Here is a 19,704-nt window from a genome sequence, read left to right on the forward strand (position 1 = left end):
AGAGCAGTCTCCCACAAAATCATTGCTTGCCTGCATAGAGGATAAGAATGTGTTCCCCCTTGCTTGTTGATGTACCACATGACAGTTGTGTTGTCTGTTAGAATCAACACCTGCCCTGGAAGAAGTAAATCCTTGAAAGCTATTAATGCAAACTGGACTGCTAACATCTCCTTCAAGTTGATATGTAGATGTAGTAGTCTGGCAGGCCACTTGTCTTGTATCCACTTTCCATTTAGATGAGCTCCCCAAGCTTTGTCTGAGGCATCTGTCGTTAAAATCTGACTCGCCTCTGGCCGGGTCACAGAGAGTCCCTTGTTTAGGTGACATTCCTGAGCCCACCACAAAAATTCCTTTTGAATGCAAGGTATTTGAATGACAGTGTCCAGATCCTGGCAGTGCTGTGTCCATACATTTTTGAGATACCATTGTAGCTTCCTCATATGCAGTTTGGCATTGGGAAGCACCAGAATACAAGATGCCATGAACCCTAAGGCTTGAAGAACTGTCATTGCAGTCAGCCCGGACTGATGAGATAGCTGATGAAAATAAAGGGAAAGATTCTTTTGTTTGTCCGGGGTCAAAAAGGCCATCTGGGATGCTGTATTCAGTCTTACACCCAGAAAGCACATGTCCTGAGAGGGTACTAGACTGGACTTTATTTCGTTCACAGAATACCCCAGGCATCTTAGCACTATCACATATTCCAAATGAAGAAGAAGCTCGTCCCTTCCTTGAGCCAGAATCAGGCAATCATCCAAATAAGGATAGATCTGTATTCCTTTTAGCCTGAAGAAAGCTATCACTGGAGCCAGAACTTTCGTGAACACTCTGGGCGCAGTAGATAAGCCAAAGGGCAATGCAGAGAACTGATAGTGAGAAGTCCCAGCTCGAAAACGCAGATACTTCCTGCAACTTAGTCTGATAGGAACATGAAGGTAAGCCTCCTTGAGATCCAAAGTTACCATCCAATGATCTCTGCCCAGCAGTGGTAAAAGCTGCTGTAACGTCAACATTTTGAACTTGGGAATGTCCAGATAAGTGTTGAGGATAGATAAATCCAAAATTGGTCTCCACGTGTTACCCTTCTTCGGTACTAGGAACAGGCGAGAATAAAATCCTAGGCCCACTTCTGGCATAGGGACCGGCTGTATGGCCCCTATTTGGAGTAACAGAGAAATTTGCTTGTGAGCCTCTATTCTTTGTTGAGGAGGAACGTCTGGCATGCCTTTGAAAGGAGGCAAGGCATGGAAATAAAACCTGTAACCGTGGTGTATGATATCCAATACCCATCTGTCTTGGGTAATTAAACTCCAATTTTCTTTGAAAAGTGCCAACCTTCCTCCCAAAGGTGCTGCCAGACGAGAAGGCTCTGGCAGCTGAAAAGGTAGGTCATTGGGTCTGTTTACGAAAGGACTGACCCCTGCCCTCACCCGAAGACTGTGCAGGATAACTCCCTGTTCTAGGCCTGAAAGAGCCCTGAGCTCTGCCCCTACCACGTCTAGATCTACCCCTAGACTGGGAATCATAAGAAGGATACGTCCACCCCTTAAGTAGGCCAATTTCTACTAAACTTTGGAGGCTGAACCTGCAAAAAATCTTTAACAGTCTGCATAGACTTAGCCTTGTCTTCCATTTTCTTCAAAACTGCCTCAACAGGAGAACCAAACACATCAGATTGTAAAGGAGCATCTAAAATCCTTGTTTTAACATTGTCAGATAAATTCTGATCCCTCAGCCAGGCGTGCCTGCGAAGAACTGACCCAGTGGCAGCCACCCTAGACGAGGCCTGTACAGCATCAAAACCACATTGCAAAGAATGCTTACCCACCTGTTCAGAAACATGTACTAAATCTTGTAACTCTTTACAATCAATACCTTCCGCCAGAGCATCAACCTTAGACTTCAATTGTGAAAGGAGATAGTTTTGGTATTTCAACATGTGAAACTGGCAATTCAAAGCCCTCATAGCTAGAGTGGAAGAAGTATAAACTTTCTTTCCCCATCTATCCAAGGCCCTGGCCTCTTTATCTGTAGGAACCGGATTCTTGACAACAGAAGCCTTAACACCTTTAGGCCCCTGGCTAACAGTTTCTGGGTCTGCCCTAGTAGGAGGCAAAGAATCAGGATTAAGAGAAGCCTCTGTAAAAACATCTTCCACTACATCCAAAACAGGAGGTATAGCCAAAGGCCTATGCTGGGGTAAGAACAAAAATTCCCTAAGCCTTTTCCTGGAATCAGAGAAGTCCTGACCTTCCCACTTAAAATGCTCCCTCATGGAATGAAGAGTTTCTGAAAAAGAAAAATCCTCAGGAGGAGAAGCAGAAGGAGTAGAATCATCCACATCAGAATCAGAATAAGGAGAGTACTCCTGCAAGTCTTCAGCCGAAGACTCTGAAACATCCAAGCCTGCTCAAAACTCCTAGCTCAGGCTCCACCCTAGGTCTCTTATCAGGAGGGGCAAAGAACCCTAATCAAAGTAATCTAATCTTCTGCCATTTTAAGCATATGCTTCTTGGGCACAGTACCTGAAGAACTAGGGGTGACACCAACTGAAGCTAAACCTGGCCTGCCTCTGGGAGAAGCCTTGGAAACAGAAGGAGAGGGCCGAACCACCCTAGGCAGGGAGGGGAGTATAGTAACCTGAGAAGCCCCCTCAGCCTGACCTGCCTCCTGAGAGGCCACATCCTGCAATAACAAAGTCTCTCCCTGGGATCCCAAAGAAACCTCCGGTGGAACCACCGGCTCCACCGGCACCTCTAAAGAACCGGCGTCCGGTACGGACGGTTCTTCTAGCCTAGGCTTAACTGCTTTGTCCTTGCGCTTCTTGAAGCGGCGCCGGAGCATCCGACGGCATTTTATAATTGCACCGCTTCCAAGACTAACCTGGCACAATCTAACCTTCTCTTTATAGTGCGCTTATTGAATCTAGCACAAGAGCGACACCCAACAACGTCGTGCTCAGGCCCTAAACAAGGAATACACAAAGTATGATAGTCTCTATGCGGTATCTGTTTCCCACAAGAAATACAATTATTCACTTTTTCTGACATCCGGTAAACCACTGAGGCAAGAAAAAACTAAAATATTCCCCAACGGGGTACTTAGCCAACTTTGACTCTGTCTGAAACTCCGAAATCGAACAATTTCAGAACGCCAACCGGCACTTGCAACGCTGCTTCTGCATCGGACCATGCGGCAAAAAAGACTGAGGATATGACGTCGGTCATGCGCATTTGTACCCTGACGTCCTGATGTCAGTCAAATGCGCCTTGACCGACGTCAGCCTTATACTTTGATATTCGGGCCGACCGAGGACAGCGGACTACCCAAGTGTAAGGACTGCAGCAATGTGAGATGAAGAACATCTGCCCATTGCCATGCTCTTTGGCCTATAGGGAATAAGACTTGGTTCCTTCTTGTTTGTTTACATACCACACCACTGACATGTCTGTCTGGATAGCAATTGTTCCTAGTGGAAGGAAGTTTTGGAATGCCTGCCAACACCAAAAGCACCACTCTCATCTCTAGGACATTGATATGCAAGTGGTTCTCATATTCCTGCCAAACGCCTTGGACCATCTTCCCCAGATAATGCCCCCCCTCACCCCATCTGGGAAGTGTCCGTGATCACTGTAGCTATTGGTTGTGGAAAAATGAATTGTCTGCCTAAATCCACCTGAGTAGAGTGAAGCCACCAGCTCAGATCCCTCTTGCCGGAGTCCATTATGACAATCTTGTGAGACATGGGCAGCTCCAGCATGGACCACTGGGTGAAAAGTATCCACTGGAGAAACCTTGTGTGCAGACAAGTCAAGGGTACCAAGGTTATTGCAGCCGCCATGGTACCTGAAACTTTCAAAATGACCTTGGCTTGTACTTTTTTCTCCGTTAAGAGGTTTGAGCAAGTTCCGGATCCAATTTGGTCTGCAGGGACATCTTGGATGACTGTTTTCTAGCAACCTTTGTACTTCTAGGGTTGCATAATCCCATGGACTGGGTGGAACATCTGGGACTGATTTTTTCTTCTAAAGGGGAAGTGGAAAAGGGTATGTAGTAACCTCTGGATATGATCACTTGTACCCACACTTGTCCCTCGTTATTTTTAGCCAGGCATTTGGGTACAATGACAAGCGACCCCCCCCGACTGCTTCCAGAGGTGAACAGATGGGCCTTTGGGATAAGGCCTGGGAGGGAGAAACTGACTCCAACGGCAGAAAGAGTCTTTCCCTCTTCCTCGCACCTCGTCAGAGTGTCTTTCACTTTCGGCCCGAACAAGGACGAGACATCAAAAGGGGCGTTGTTAAAGGAAGACTTGAAGGGTTCTGCCAAGTCACATAAGCGCATCCAGGAATGCCTCCTTAAAGAAATTTTTGTACCAGTTTCACTGCTCGCTCCATTGACCACATAGGAGACAAGTCGTATGAAGGAGTTTACCACAGAGTTTAAGGTGGAGAGCTGGGAGGACACCTTATCCGAAACCTCCGCAGCTGCAGAACCTTAGAGAGCATCTCCTAGCTCTTTCAGAAGATCCCTATGAAGCCTATTGAAATGGGTCAGGTAGTTCAGCAACCTAAGGGCAAAGGAAGCTGACAAAAACATACGCTTTCCGTATCTGTCCATTGTTCGGGACTATTTAGTGGATGGAAAGATGAAGTCTCAGACAATTCCTTTTTGGTGGCTGCCGCTGCCACCATAGCATCTACAGGGACACCTTTTATGAGGAATTCCCTATCATAGGGTGCAGTAATGAATTTGGCTTCCTAGGAACAGGTTCCACTGAATCTGGAGAGCCCTATACCTTCCGACTATGTTCCGGAGTTGATCGAAAGGAGACACCCAAGGGGTGGAAGGGTGAGACCCGAGAGCCTCCAGGTACACAGACTCAACCTGAGAAGGGTTTGATGGACTTACAGCCATCTCGGAGAATCTCTAGGATGTCTGCAAAGGTGACATCCTCAGAGGGTGACTGTGGGGACCCTTTTGACTCATCGAGGTACATGTCTGATGGGACGGACTCTTCAGGGAAGTCTAAATGCTTCCTCTTGCATATCCTCTACTGAGGCACCTACTCAGAGGGGTATTCCGGTGAAGTTTCGGAAAAGATCGCTTCACCCAATGGGGCATCCTGGGGTTTCACGTCTCCACACTTGAGGGGAAGTGATGGTACCAAGACAGACACAGGCACCTTTGGGGGAAAGAGTACTAGGACCTGAAAGCGGAGCAGTCTGAGGTGACAGCACACACCTCAAAAACCCCCCGGTCCCAGACCTGAACAGGCCTCAGGCTCCGAGGATCCACAAAACCCCCCCTGAACCAAGGCAGTGGGCTCAGAGGCTAATGTAGGCAGCGAGCTCACCCTCGCCGAAGCCCTGAGAGGTAAATTTGGGTCAGACAACTGTCCAGCCCAATTCACCTCCCTGGACCCAACGGGTGAGCACTGGCTCCTAGACCACTCCAATTCCGATGGAGCCGAGGAGGTCGGAGCAGTAGCTGGGCCAGATGATCCTGGAGCAGGTCTCGGCACCAACGATTCCGCTGCAATCGGGTCCAAGCACTCTGAAGCCCCAGACTGGGTTGGAGGAGGAATGGACAGTGGGGAAGAGATGTTGGTCAGCTCTGAATCCTTCTGGGTCAGTAGACAGTATCTTGGCCAACATCTATGTCCATAAAAGCCTCTTCACCACTCGCTCCACATCATTGTCCGACAGGCTTCTAGAGGATTGAGAGGATAGGGTCAGGGACCTCACAGGCTGTAACAGCAGGGATCTCAAGACTGGGGAGACAGGTTCCAATACTGGGGAACAGCTCTGAAACAAATTCAGTCAGTCCCAAGATTCCAATTGGAACTGAAGAGGTAGATTTCTTGGGCCTGAAAGCCTTCGGGTCCAAAGAGGAGTCTTTGGCCTGTTTTTTTGCTGGCTCAGACATTGAAACAGCAGCAGATGTCCTTTTATTTGACTTTTCAGATCTGGAAGACAGATTTCTCAGAAGGTTTTGAGATACTTTGTCTTCCGAAGCCTCAGAAAACAGGGTTTTTAACAGACCTCTTGACTATGAGCTTGTTCCTCCTTTCCATCAATACCCTAGAACTAAAGGCAAGACAGAAGGAACAAGACTCCTGAAGGTGGACAGCACTCAAGCAATACATATGCAGCTGGTGTGGCCATCAGTTATTGACATTTTCTGACTACACTTGTCACATTTTTTGAAAGCCGAAGGTTTCGTTTCATTACGATCCTCAGACATCGCTACCAGTAGAACACACTACTAGAAAAACAACCACAAGAAAACACTTATCTACTAGATACAACAGGAAAACTAACCTTATAACACTAACATAGAAATATATATTATTACAACACTAATATAGAAGGAAAAAAGCCCTCAAGTTAAACGGGTCGAAAGGAGCCCTGCAACTCAAACGGACTACCTGTGGGAGACAAGAAAAGGTAGTAGTCCAAACTCTAACTTAAATGAGTTAGGCCGGGATAGGGAGTAGAAAAAACAGATCAAACAGGCTTAGCGGTAGACTATGGGCACCAGAAAAAAAACAGCAACAACGAACACCAAAAAGCATAAGATACCAGCCCTAATGGCTAAATATTTTAACTACAACAACTATTTTAAACTAATTTTGAATCAACTTAGCAAAAGGTATAAGAAAAGAAGTTTCCACTTAGCCAAGAGTCTGCATGGAGCACCCAATCTTTAGCAGCAAATGAGACCTGGGTATTCTTCCAGGAGCATGATGGGATAGGGTATAGCCTCAAGCTGGTGGAAGCTCTCGAGCTTTTGTATAAGCAGAGTCGGAACCAATTCTCTGTTCCGAACCCAACCAGCAATGAATGAAGGCGAAATAGGACAACATAACATCCGCTCTTTGTACAACGGAGCTACAAAAGTCACACTTCTGAAATCAGAGTTGCATCAACAATTACTACAAAAATATATAAATTCTGAAAGCCAGGTATGTTGTGGGGAAAAGAAAAATCACAACAGCCCAGAGTTAAACAATTACTAGAGAGAAGTTTGAACATAAAGGTCCTTTCACTATTGCAGCATTAACCAGATTGACTCAAATGGTTTTATAGACTGAACAGCTACAATAAATCAATGTAGAGTATGCAAGCTCAAAGTCATCAGTGACTCTAAAGGATTAGCAATCTCATCTGTAATATCAGTGACAGTAAAATCAATGGTTTGGAACAGTCTCAATAGGTACTTCTGTTGCCACTGCCACTACACAAAGATCCATGCCCTAGGTGAGTACTTGGTAATCACAGCTGGTCAGGACAATACTAACATCGCCTCCACAGAGACAGAAAAGACAACTAAAATACTGAAAGAACCCAAAAATGACCCAAGGCTAGCAATTATACCATTAACTAGTGGCCTAGCCAACCACAGTGAAGAAACAAAGGGATAGGAAGTAAACAGCTTACACTGTAGTAGCGATAATTTACCACTCTCAGGATTTTTGCTTGGAAGTGTTTGCATAGTTATGTTTATACCCCAAGCAGACTTCAAAGAATTTTTCCTCGGGTAGATCACACATGTTGGAAGTGTGATGGGAGACAGGCAAGTGAAAAAATTTTGGGGAATGGAAAAAGTTGGCAGACTTTAAAACTCCCTACAGAGCACTTGGCCAAATGCTGGGGAAGCAAATTATAACCAATAAAAATGATAAGACATAGGACTGGTATTCCCTAAATGTATTAAGACCTTCAGTTTAATACTGTTAGCTGCCAAAAAATAATTACTACAAAATGGGAATCAAAATCTGAAATGGCAATGGATGTACTGAATTTTATAAGAGATAAAACAGGAAGTGGGATATTTAGAAAAGGAAAGTAGCACACTGCACAGAAGTAAATGACATTTGTGGGACCAATTCAAGCAGAAAAATGTTAAGAACAAAGGGGAGTGAGGTTAAAGGCAAGGCAGGATTTACAAAATGTATGTAATACTGGAGTGAATAATTAAGAAAACATGAATACAGCATGAAAATGTGTCACTATGTTTTTCATTTTAAATTATGTATGTATACCAGGGTTACTCTTTTAGCTGCGACAAAAATATTTATATAAAAAGGTTATGAAAACTAGGGATGAAGGTCTGGTACAGCAGAAACAAGGTGAGCCAGTAGGATATGATACTAGTAGTAGTGACCCCATGGTGACATGCTGGGAATAAAGTAGGAAAGGGGGTGGACAGAAGGAACTTGAACTGCAACAATGAATCCAATATCTACATTTATGGTAAGCTATCCAGACTGTACTTTGTTCAACATAACATTCACTGCTACAGTATTCACTCATGGGAAGATTCCCAAAACAGTGACTAGCAGCCAATGTCTGTTTGGAAATTAGAATGTGTAGGACAGCAAAGGTAAATCCCGTTTTAGATTTACATACAGCCCCCCACCCCAAGTATGTTAGAATGTTTAGAACGCTCATAAAAGGTGTAGGATCGCCTATGTGGAGGTCTCAAAGGAATGCTGTGATGACAGAATTAGCTCTGAAGTTGCCTGGGACTTGTTTTCCACACTGCTGACAAATACAAAAAAAAAAACAAATGTCCCACTCACTTGGAACGGGTTGGCTTGTCAGACTAGTCTTCCCTACCTTTTGAAAACTAGCAGATCATTTCTCTGAAATCATTTGTTCTGCACAGTTGTCTACCCACTAAGGAATACAATGCCCTTTCACCTGAATTCTGAGACTTGGGAAAACAGTAGTCAAGGTGGAAAGCAGTAAAGAGATAGTTTGGGGGCACAGAGGTGTGGTCAATACTACTTGGGAACTCTGATAAAGTGTTTTTCCACCCCTCATCCTGCCCTGATGCCCCTTAAGCTGCCATGCGTGCTTGCTCTCATATGCCTATTCCATTACCTATATCGAGAAAGACGTGTATAGACAAATATCCATCTACACACACACACAAACTTATATTACACACATACATACAAATCTTTCTTTGTGTGTGTATATATATATATATATATATATATATATATATATATATATATATATATACATACACACATTAAATGTACAATGCTAGTCTACTGCATTTCTGCTATATTTAAGAATGGTAGAGTAAAAATGCCCCCCCCCCATACTGACTTCATAGGCTCACCCTTCTCAAAACGCTTAAACTTTTTTTTAAGGGTGTACCAAATGGCAATTACTAAATTCAGGGGAATATGTAGGCATCTACCACTTAACATCCTCTGGTAGGGGCTGAAGTCTGATCCACACATACCTGTCCAAACTGGTTGCCACCTTGCTACAGGCATCAAGTGCAGCAAAATCAAAATGTGAAGTGTAAAGCTCTCCTTTCTAAAAACAGTCCAGGCTAATTTAGTGGCTTTTTCTTCTCAAAGTGTCTATTACTACATCCTCTGTCTGCCTGTGGATTTCATCTTGGTATTTAAAATAGGTTTTTAATAAATGTACTCTAAACATGAGACCAAAGGTATACATCTTTCTGCAGCAGTTCAGAACACTGTGCACTGTCCATTAAGTGTATTCAACCTTGAAGCCCACAAGACCCTTTAGTGGCATCAGGTCTGTCAAACGCAGGAAGATCACTAGTAAAGATCTCCTGGATCCTGCAATACCTGTCCAGCTTCTTTGGGCCAGGTGGGTTAAAAATCATGTCTCAAGAGTGCAAATTCAAAGGAGCCCTCGCATAGAGGAAGGATGCACAGTACCACAATGGGCTTGTGTACTTCCATGGCAAGTCTAGACATTTCTTCTCAGAGTCTGAGAAATTCTAAGAACTCTATTCAAAATGTTCCCTCATCAAATTTAAAGCCCTAGCAAAAGAGAGGTCCTGTAGTAGTGAAACTGAAGATATGGTCTCTTCAGTGCCAATGTCATTCCCAACTTAGGACAAAATCTGGGAAAAATAAGATAAATCCTCTCCCCATCTAACTTGGATGAGTCAGGCAGCAAGACCTTACTATAAGGTGAAAAGGGTGTCCAAGACAACAAGGTTGTGCACGCTGTATGTCACCACCTGCCCGGCTGCAACACACTCCTCTGCAAATCCATGCAATCAAATACCAAATGTGGCATCAGGGTGGACACATCTATGCTTCAGATGGTTGGCCTTCCCTGCCAGTCACATGGGCTCCCAAAAAATGGAATCCATCTGGACTGTCACCTACAAGAATCACTGCTATATCTTAAACCAGTAAATTCAAGAGAAGATGGCATAACTCTTAAGACACAGACGTCCTTTGCTGGTGCCTGGCAAACAGGACAGGGTATTACAAGTATCCAGTTTAGTTGCTGCTGCTTTGCAAACCTCAAAGTAGAAATCCCACTGCCTGCCCAAGACCAACTAGGACAGACAAGGAATCAGCCCTATATTGGTGTCAACGTGAGGGATGATAAAAGCAGGTCCTCACCAAGGCAGAAGTCTGCAGAGGTAATGTGGCTTCTACAGCCTCAGGCCTTCTGCCTGCTGACTCCTTAAAGTCAATGTTTTGTAACGGATACATTTTTCAGGTTATCCTCTGCTGCAGGCTGGGATCTATGGCTGGTCTGGTGAACTGCTGGTCTGTACCAAAGCCTCACACTTCTTTCATTTCAAGAAGGTCATAAGATTCTGTGCTCTGCTAACCACAGTCCTTCTGAAAGTAACAGTGTTTGCTGGTACAGACCTGGTTTTCTTACCCCAAAGTAAAGAAATGCAGTGAGTGTCAAGTCTTCCGGCAGAAACAGTCATCTACACATACACTTCTTTGACAACTTTTTTGGCCATTGTCCTGGATTTCAGAATATTTGGCAAAGGAAGACATTGAAAATAAGTTAGTCAACAGCATTTTAATTGGTCAAAAATAACCAAGAGAAGTGCGAGTCAGTCAAAAACAATTTTCAGACTCGATACCAGTTATCTGGAAGTCACCTGGAAAGGACCTTATGAATGGCAGAGCGATGACAGATTATTTCTTTGTACCAAAAGTAACAAGAGTAGAATAACGGTGTCCTTTATATGCTATGTCAGGTAAGGAGTTGTACTTGCAGAGGATGTCTGAGAAAACTACAAGTCCAGACACTGCCATTATGGCTAATCTCAAACAAGGAATGCTACTACAGCCGTAATCCTTACAATTAATATTTCACATTGCTCATAATTTCTACAAATTTAATAATTACGCTAACCAGACATACTCAGTACTTGGCTTTCTTATGCTTAATGTTCTTATTAACTTACGTCATGTGCCATTTCTGTTATTTGTCACAGTGAAGGAAAGTCAATTATGTAAGATCTCTAACTGAAACTTAACATTTTATTCTCTCAAATGAATAATGTATGCAAGACAACAACTTAACAGTGAAAATTGTATATGCAAAAATGTTAACAGTACAATAGAGACACCAAAAAACAGGCAATACAAAAGCTGTAACCCAAAATTAAAGGAAAACTGAAAGATCAGTGTCCACATACAGTTTTACAAGGCTTCACAAAAAACTACCTGTACCGCCACATTTAAAGTATGCGGAACACATTTTAAGCCTCTACCAAGCTACCACTGCAAACATAGGTTCTACTTGCCAAGTTTTAGCTTAATCATGCTCTATAAGGAATGCTCAGTTTTCCAAACAGTATTGTGAGCCCTAAATTAAAACAAGAGACGACTTATTAAAAGAGAAGAGATACTGACAAACGAAAGGAAATACATCACCTCCTGGTTGCAAAGAATTGAAACCCGGGTGCCACTTTTATGCAATCTGCTCGTCCTGGAATCAGCAATTCCCCATTCTCCAGCAGGGGAATTAGCACAGAGATCTGCAATACAGAAAATGAGGACATCACTGCAATGAAATAGCACAGACACACGACTTGGAAATGTACTGGTAGAGTTTCTGAAGGGGCAGCTTTCAACAGCTAAAGCCCAAAAGAAAACTAATTCTGTACTATAATCTGCTCCAACATCACACGCCCATACATCCAAATTGCTTAACAAAAAAAAAAAAAAAATGGCAGTTCTGATGCTTAACTTTTTCACTCCATGCACTTTTCTCTATATTTAAAAGTCAGTCACTGTTTGGGGGGGGGGGCAAAAAAAGAAGTTTAACCACCCAGCCTGATGTCTTCTCTACCTTAAACCACTTGGCCCAGTCATTCTGATAGAAGAGGAGCCAGTATTCCTGGGGTAGGAGACACCACTGTGTCCCCATTCATTCCTTAAGAATCCCTGTCAGCCTTTGGTTCTCTGGTGAAAATTAGGTGGTAGGGAGCAAGCCAGATTGCTGGAACCTGCCGCCTCCCCTTGAAGTACCCCCCATGGGTCCTCAAAGTCTGCAATCACTGCCACCTTGGGGGAAATGTCACTGCATGCAATGTTTCCTCACTGCTTCCTAGGGCTTCACTGAATTATGTCAATGTGGACTCTGCCAGCTCAGATCTCCATTAGAAGAACTAAAGAATGTTTCTCCTAGGTGTCACCTGGATGGTTAACCAGAGTCTCCTTCCTATCCTCAGGACAGGTGAGCTAGCAGCAACTACTTACTCCCGTCCTCCTTGGTAAGTGCAAACAAGCAAGCTGCTAATCTAACTCTGGTAGTCTATGGAGTAGTCCGAGCTTTCTCCATGTATGCTACAGAGCTGCTTACTACTACTTTTATTAACACTGGGGGAGCTTAGCAGCCACCTTACATAAGCTTTAATGTTGGGTTAACAGGGTAGGCTTTTTTTTGCATACAATTTACTTTAGGAACCAAATATTCTTTCTATACCAGACTTTCCTCGACAGGCTTCAAAATGTAACCACTATTCTCTTAAACTTCTACATTTGGTGATGCATGCATCCATACTGTTATAGGTCACTACCTAAAACACTGCATATGGCCCATCAAGTCAATCTCCAACCACTAAGCATGCACATGCCTGGAAGGCAACACAAAGAAATTCTCAGCCATCTCAACTGAAAGAGGACACAGAAATTTACCTGACTAACTTATAAGGCACTCCAAACAAAACTTCAGGATAAAGAATTATTCAGACAAAGATGGTGGGAAAACAATTCTAAATTACAGAAGGAAATGACATTTTCAAAGACTCCACTCCAGGAGTTACAGTAAAGCAGCAATGTTTGGTAAAGGGATGAAAAAACAAACTGTCCATGGTACATATGTTTACGATGACATTACTCAACAGGATTTTCCCAGATAACTGCCCAATACCAATTTCTCTGCAGCTGTCAGCTTTCCTGTCAGCCTGAAACAAAAGGGAGAAATTCTGAAATTCATGCACTTGTTTTACATGAACCATAAGCCAGCAGCAGACTGTATAAAATTCGCTTTTTCTAAGGACTGGCTTAAAGGCACTTCTACATTACTTACAAAAGGACATCCATGCAGTATAAAGGTTTTCTTTGTAACAGTTTTCATTTACCTTAGCATTAAACTGCTCAGTTCCTGCCTTCCCATTAACCTCACTTCTCTTCCTAGCTTTATTCTACATCACTGCTGGAAACTGGCCACTGGCCACTGTGGTGAAGCGGTTAGCGTGGTCACCTCACAGCAAGAGGTTCTCCTGTTCAATTCTCAGTTGGAGCGCCTTCTGTGTAGAGTCTGCATGTCCTCTCCGCAGTAGAGTGACATCTAAAGACATGCAGGTAGGTGCGTGCGTGAATGGGTGCACCTTCTTTGAAGGTTGGCCATCTGGCTGGCAACTCGGCACTGTAAAAATCCACTGCCAATCATTAGCGGACCGGAGTTCTGCTGTGGTGACTCCTAACAGGGAAAAGCCAAAAGACTAGTTACTGTTGGCAGAATCTCCATTTATTTCTATGAAATGTGCTCCTTCCCATTCTTAAGATCCCACATCTAATTCTTTCATGTCCTAAATCATACTCAGAATTTGCATTTCTTGTTTGATGCATTTTGATTTCTGCCAAACGAAGAATCCTCTGAAGTTTACTTCACGAATAAAAAAATCTTTGCAAAAACATCCATACAAAAATTCTAAACCTTCTGGGCTTTTTGCATGATGGGCACACTACAGATTTCTTCACATAATTCCTTTGTACATTTTTCACCCCCTCGCCTCCGAACACCTTTTCTTTCCTTGAACTGATTCCTAGTTATCATGCAATATTTCATATATCCCACTAATTATCCCTTTTTAAAAAGTCTTCTTCCCTACACCAAACTGAGAACGGTACAAGAGTAGGCCTTTATTCAACGCTTCCCCATCTCTTCCTAGTACTTTTCAGGGAGAAAATACAGCTCCTTACAGACAGGTCTCAAGATTCTGTAAACTGAGGTAATGGCAAACAAAGATTCTCTTCAAAGGAGAATTCAAATGCCAAAATAATGGCCGTCACCCAGCTCAGTGAATGACCAGGAAACAACCAATCATGAAATTTAAATGCCAAGCACAGGAGAATTTTAAACTGGAAAAAAAATTATGATCCTCTTCTTAAGCAGTCTGTCCAGCTAATACTGGACTACATCTCTGCTAAAGAACTTAACAGTAGGTAGAAACCGCTGACATGTGACATGGTTGTGAAACAGGAGGCACAAATTACACAAACTCAAAGTTAGAAGTACCTCTAAGCTGACGGACTGTGGGTTGAGGGCAGCATAAGACACCTTGTTACCTTGTTGTTTGGAGATAAAGCTAGAAACAAAGAAGCTGCAGCCAACTGGTACAGAGCGTCAGGCGTAGTGTATGACAGAAGAATACCAAAGAAGCTTAGAAAGTAAGGTGTACAAAACAGTGGTGCGACCAGTACTACTGTATGGTACAGAAACCTGGGCAGTAAAGGCAGACCAGTTAAGGAAGCTAGAGGTGATTAAGTACCTGAGACAGGTGGCAGATGTGAAGAAATGTGTAGTGTGCCCATCACGCAAAAAGCCCAGTTCTACTTGGCAGGACATATGACAGATAAAAGATTTTCTAGTATTTTCAAATAATTTCAAACATTTGTGGAGGCACATCACACAGAAATCAAAATATCTATAAATCAGCCACTACATAGTGAGGTGGATTAAGCTGTCATCTTTAGATGGGATTCTGTTTGGGGGATTGCATCCCAACAGTTTCAAGTCTGAAAAATAACACCCTTAACTACAGAGGAACAACAAGATAGAGCTTTGGTCTTTTTCTGAAGTATTTTCTGAAGTAATGCAACAAGGCACAGAATCGGAATAAAGGCACACAGAAATCTCCTCTACTGCAATGGAAGAAATTACCCACCATTATTTTTCCCCTTCCTAAACCAAATAAATGAAGGGAAGTTCCACATTCTACTGTCTTGCAGAAAGCTCAAAGTTCAATCTTGGGGATCTTCATTTCTGAAAAACACCCTGACTAGACAGACACTCAAATTTTCAACTCAAAGGGTGATCTGCAGAAACAGCATTAAGTCCACTAGCACAATTCACATGCTCCCATCAGCTGCACAGTACACAGGTATAAAGCTCCAACTACGGTGCAAGTGTGTTGCTTCAGCTAGTGGTTCCAACACAGAGCTGCAGGTGGGTAGGAGAAAGTGATGAGATAATGCCAGCTTGCTGTCTGTCACTTGTCGCCATCTCTTCCTATTCAATACCACTCTCCTACTTTGACAGTCATGCTTAACTGTCTCAGATCTTCTCTCTCACAATCTACCTCTTTGCTGGGCTCCCTAGTTTCCTCTTTCCTTCTCGTCTGTCCAAAATCATCTTCACCAGACTGTCTTCTGCTTTCCTGCACATGTGCCCATACCACTGTAATCTGTAATCTGACCTTTTCTACACCTGGAGCTACTTGGGCTTTTGCTCGTGTTTTCTCAGGCACTTTCTCCCCATCGCCTCACTTCAACTGTTCTGCCTTTACTGCCCAGGTTTCTGTACCACACAGTAGTACTGGTCGCACCAGTGTCTTGTACACCTTACTTTTCAAGCTTCTTTGGCATTCTTCTGTTATATAATACACTCGATGCTCTGTACCAGTTGGCTGCAGCTCCTCTGATTCTAGCTCTGATCTTCTTACTCAGACTTCCCTTCTCTTCTACCACACCTCCGAGATACCTGAAGCTGTTAAGCTATTCTGTTTTTTCCTTTATCACATTTTTTCTGATTTCCCCTATTTGCTGCCATTGCAACTGTCTTCTGTACTCTGTTTCATCCCATGTTCCTTCAATTTTGCATTCCCTTATCCTTAGCTGAAGTTCTTGGTCGGTCTTGCCTGTAATGCCACACCGTCAGCCTACAGCAACTTTTTGCTAATGTAATCTGTGAATATAGGTGAAGGCTGCCAGCCTAGCTGGACAGAACTTAGTAGACAATTCTGCCATTTGTAAATATTAATATAAGCCACAGGCCTGTTCTCTTAAATGGAAGAATATGGTGTTAAATGTGGAACTGCAACTGCTGTAAGAAAGCAGATAATTCTTAGATTCAAAACTCGGCGCCGAGATGTCTAGAGGGAGGCATTCTGCCTATTGTTTTTGAGGCCAGAGTTAATGGCTAGAATTTGCATGTATAATTTCTTTTATTGCGCTGGCTTCCAGATCAGCTGCAAGATCAAAAGGGCTATTAACCTCCGAGTTAGTTAGCTGGGAACCGGAAAGAAATTATGTAATCTGAAATGACTCAGTGGTACTGTGTTATCAATTTAAGGACAGAAAGAATGACAGCATTGGGCATTTGCCTTGAGAACATCACAACTCATCACTCTGCCTGTGTATGTATGCAAGTAGGATCTACAACTTTAGTGTTTCTCTTAGAAATAGCTAGGAATTAGGACGATTAGACAGCTTTTCTGTGTTGATATCAGAACTATTCTACTGTATTATTTAAAGCATTTTCCTGTGATCTCTGAACTTTTGACTAGCACTGTGTAGTAAGAAGTATTGCCTTGTGCTTTTATTTATTATTAAAACTGTTTAACCTTTCAACTGTGGCTGTTTTGTGTAGAGATAATTTAAGCTCTAAGAGTACACTGCATGTATATAGTGATACTGGCCAAACCACTCCACATACGCCTGGACTGTTCAGTTGCACTTACCATTTGGATATTGCACATTATAATTGGACACCCTTTCATAAGGGCCTTTTGGCAACTGATAAATATTAGTGGGTGGTGGCAGTGATTTCTCCTGTATAGTCTGGGTAAAAGGGGCACAGCTGGAGAACCTGTGCCAGCAATCCCAGGTGTGGCTGTATATAACTCTTAACTCAAAGTGTGTGTATCAGTTAATTGGGGAGGGAGATGAAGCACTGGTTGGCCAGAGAGGGTGCTGGAGGTTTTTAGCTTGCCCACTACGCAGAGACCCTATAGCTGTGCCAGTGGGGAGTCATACTGGGGACCTGGAGAGAACGGGAGAAACCAGAGACCGACTGAGCTCTGTGTGCTCTTAAGGGAAACTGTACTTTACTGTGTGTGTATTTATTATCCTTTCCCTATATGAACACCCCTCACTGGTGCTAGTGGTGAGGATTGATGCTCTTGGATTGCTGGGCCAGTGCACAGGCATCACATAGTCTCATCACCAGTATGAAAAGCAGCAGGCTCAGAGCTAAACCTTGATACATAACCACTTCCACTGGGAAACCCCTCTGCAAGACTGAGCCACTGTATGTACTTGATTGCCATGGTGACTGTTCCATTTTATAATCCAGTGAAGACCAAAGACTTAAAGGTTCTTGCCACAAAGAAAGGAGGGTCTCAGAGATGCATATCAAAGTGGAAGACACTTCTGGAAAAAGCAACCACTGTAAAACTGCCCTTTGATATCTACAAGAACTGACCCTTGGAATGTATGGACAAACAGAATAGCCTCAACCCCCCACACTGATAATACTACTCCCCAGTGTGCACTCACTTCATAGGAATATGTCCCAGTGATTTCACCCCCCTGGGGAACAAACTGGCCAGATAAATAACAGAAGTGAGACTATCACAGGGGTACCAAAAAGAGTATGACATGCTCCTGTATGTGAATGAGTAAAGGGGTGATAACACCACCTTCCTCCAACATACCAGTTTAATACCAGCCCTTCACAGCTTCTATGTAAAGGCAATACAAACATATACATCTTAACCCGCCCTAGTGGTACACAGCGATTAAGCCCACACTACAGTCCAGGTATGCCAAGTTTGAATGTTGCCTTGGCTGCTTGCATGGCTGGCAAGGAAGGACGGGCATAATTTCTTGGGGTGGGGGGAACAGGGCAGAGCCAGTAGAATATTTTCTACATCTCATAAAAGGAAGACTTGGGATGCACGTCTGGCACGTGGGCAAGCAATAGGCTCGCTAAGCCATAGAAGCACGGTAGCCATCATAGCAGATGTGTAACAGCGTGCACTCGGTGAGGGAGATACTGGGAGCCCCCACAGTAATGTGGGTTAGGCTCAATACACCTTTAATCACTGGGATTCTGGCAAGAGCACAAAGCACTTTATGGATGCCCGGATAACTACAACCCCACCAGACAGCTCTCATCCTGATGCAGTGCAAAACCTCCCAATAAACAGAAGTAAATGTCTGATCTGGAGTGAGCCTTTAGGTAGAGGGCCCGAGAATGGACAACAACATAAGCAGTTAGCTTTAAGTAGTTTGAGAATAATTGGTATGGAATATATGAATTCAGTAGCAGGAATTTTACAATTCCCCCAAGATGCCATACCTAGGGTGAACCAGATAGAAATATCGAACAGCCACACAAGATCATGCACCAGTATAAACTATCAATCCAGGTGAAGATGCAAAACAAACTGGGACTTTCCTACTTACCTGCAGAGTGGAATTTAAGGATTGGGTAGTGGTTATGAATTGAGTTACTATGGAAAATAAAAAAAAAATTCTTTAAAAAGGATATTTATTGAGTGGAATAAATTGAGTTTAAAAACGTATCAAAAATAAGAAAACATGTGAAAGTAGTACGAATTATTCAGAGTGCTTGACAAAGGTTAAAGTATTGCAGAATAAAGGAAATCACACAATAAGATTAGCAGAGTGCTAAAGGGAAAATTAGAAGTATTATGATAATAGGCATGAGTTCAGAAAGGCTGCTGTCAGGCAAATTTTTTATTTTTTTTTTTAAACTCTTGACTGCAAAAACCTTTAGCACAATGACAGATAAAGTAGCAAGAGCTGTAGCCAACTGTACCTAACCTAGGACAACAAAAATAAGAAAGGTCCAACAGACGGACATATGTAGAATTTTTTTATTTATTTTTTTTAATAAAAACGTGTAAGAAGCAGAGAAATGGGGAAAACAACAAATGACACACACGGAAACATTTATGGAAGACCTGTGTCAGGGTTAGAGGAATATGAGGCAAAATAGTTAAAACAGGAACAAATCAGTGATGCATTATCAACATGCAAGTTTTCAGAAGACACTAAATTCACTTGGAAATTTGGAAGTTAGGAAGAAAGTGAAAGATCCAGAAGGTTGTGTTTAACAATAAAAAAGTAGAACATCTTGGAAGAAAGCTGTATTTATTTTACCCTGAGAGAATGAAGACCCTTCATATCTGGCGTCACATGGACCCAAACAAATTTTCAACCATGACTACAAAATGTTTATGTTTATCAGCTGAGAGAATAGCAAAGGGTTACCAAAGTTGGAAGATACAGATCAGTGTGGTTTTATGGAGCAGAAGCAAATGTCTGACAATATTAATTCAACAATAATGATACACTGAGAAGAAGAGTATAAGAAAATTCTGTAACCTACAAACTCTCAACTT

General features: G+C 42.9%; 1 protein-coding gene across 1 annotated transcript in view; it reads right to left on the minus strand.

Moving 5' to 3' along the window:
- The window catches only part of MDN1 (midasin AAA ATPase 1), a 3,484,183-nt gene that overhangs the window by 3,240,852 nt on the left and 223,627 nt on the right, over positions 1-19,704 (minus strand). The window contains exon 8 of the mRNA XM_044071809.1: positions 11,699-11,802. Within this exon, the coding sequence (XP_043927744.1) occupies positions 11,699-11,802 (104 nt within the window). The remainder of the gene's footprint in view (positions 1-11,698; positions 11,803-19,704) is intronic.

This window comes from Protopterus annectens, chromosome 1.part0, assembly GCF_019279795.1.
Source record: "Protopterus annectens isolate FY-2018-M chromosome 1.part0, PAN1.0, whole genome shotgun sequence".
NCBI lineage: Eukaryota > Metazoa > Chordata > Ceratodontiformes > Protopteridae > Protopterus > Protopterus annectens.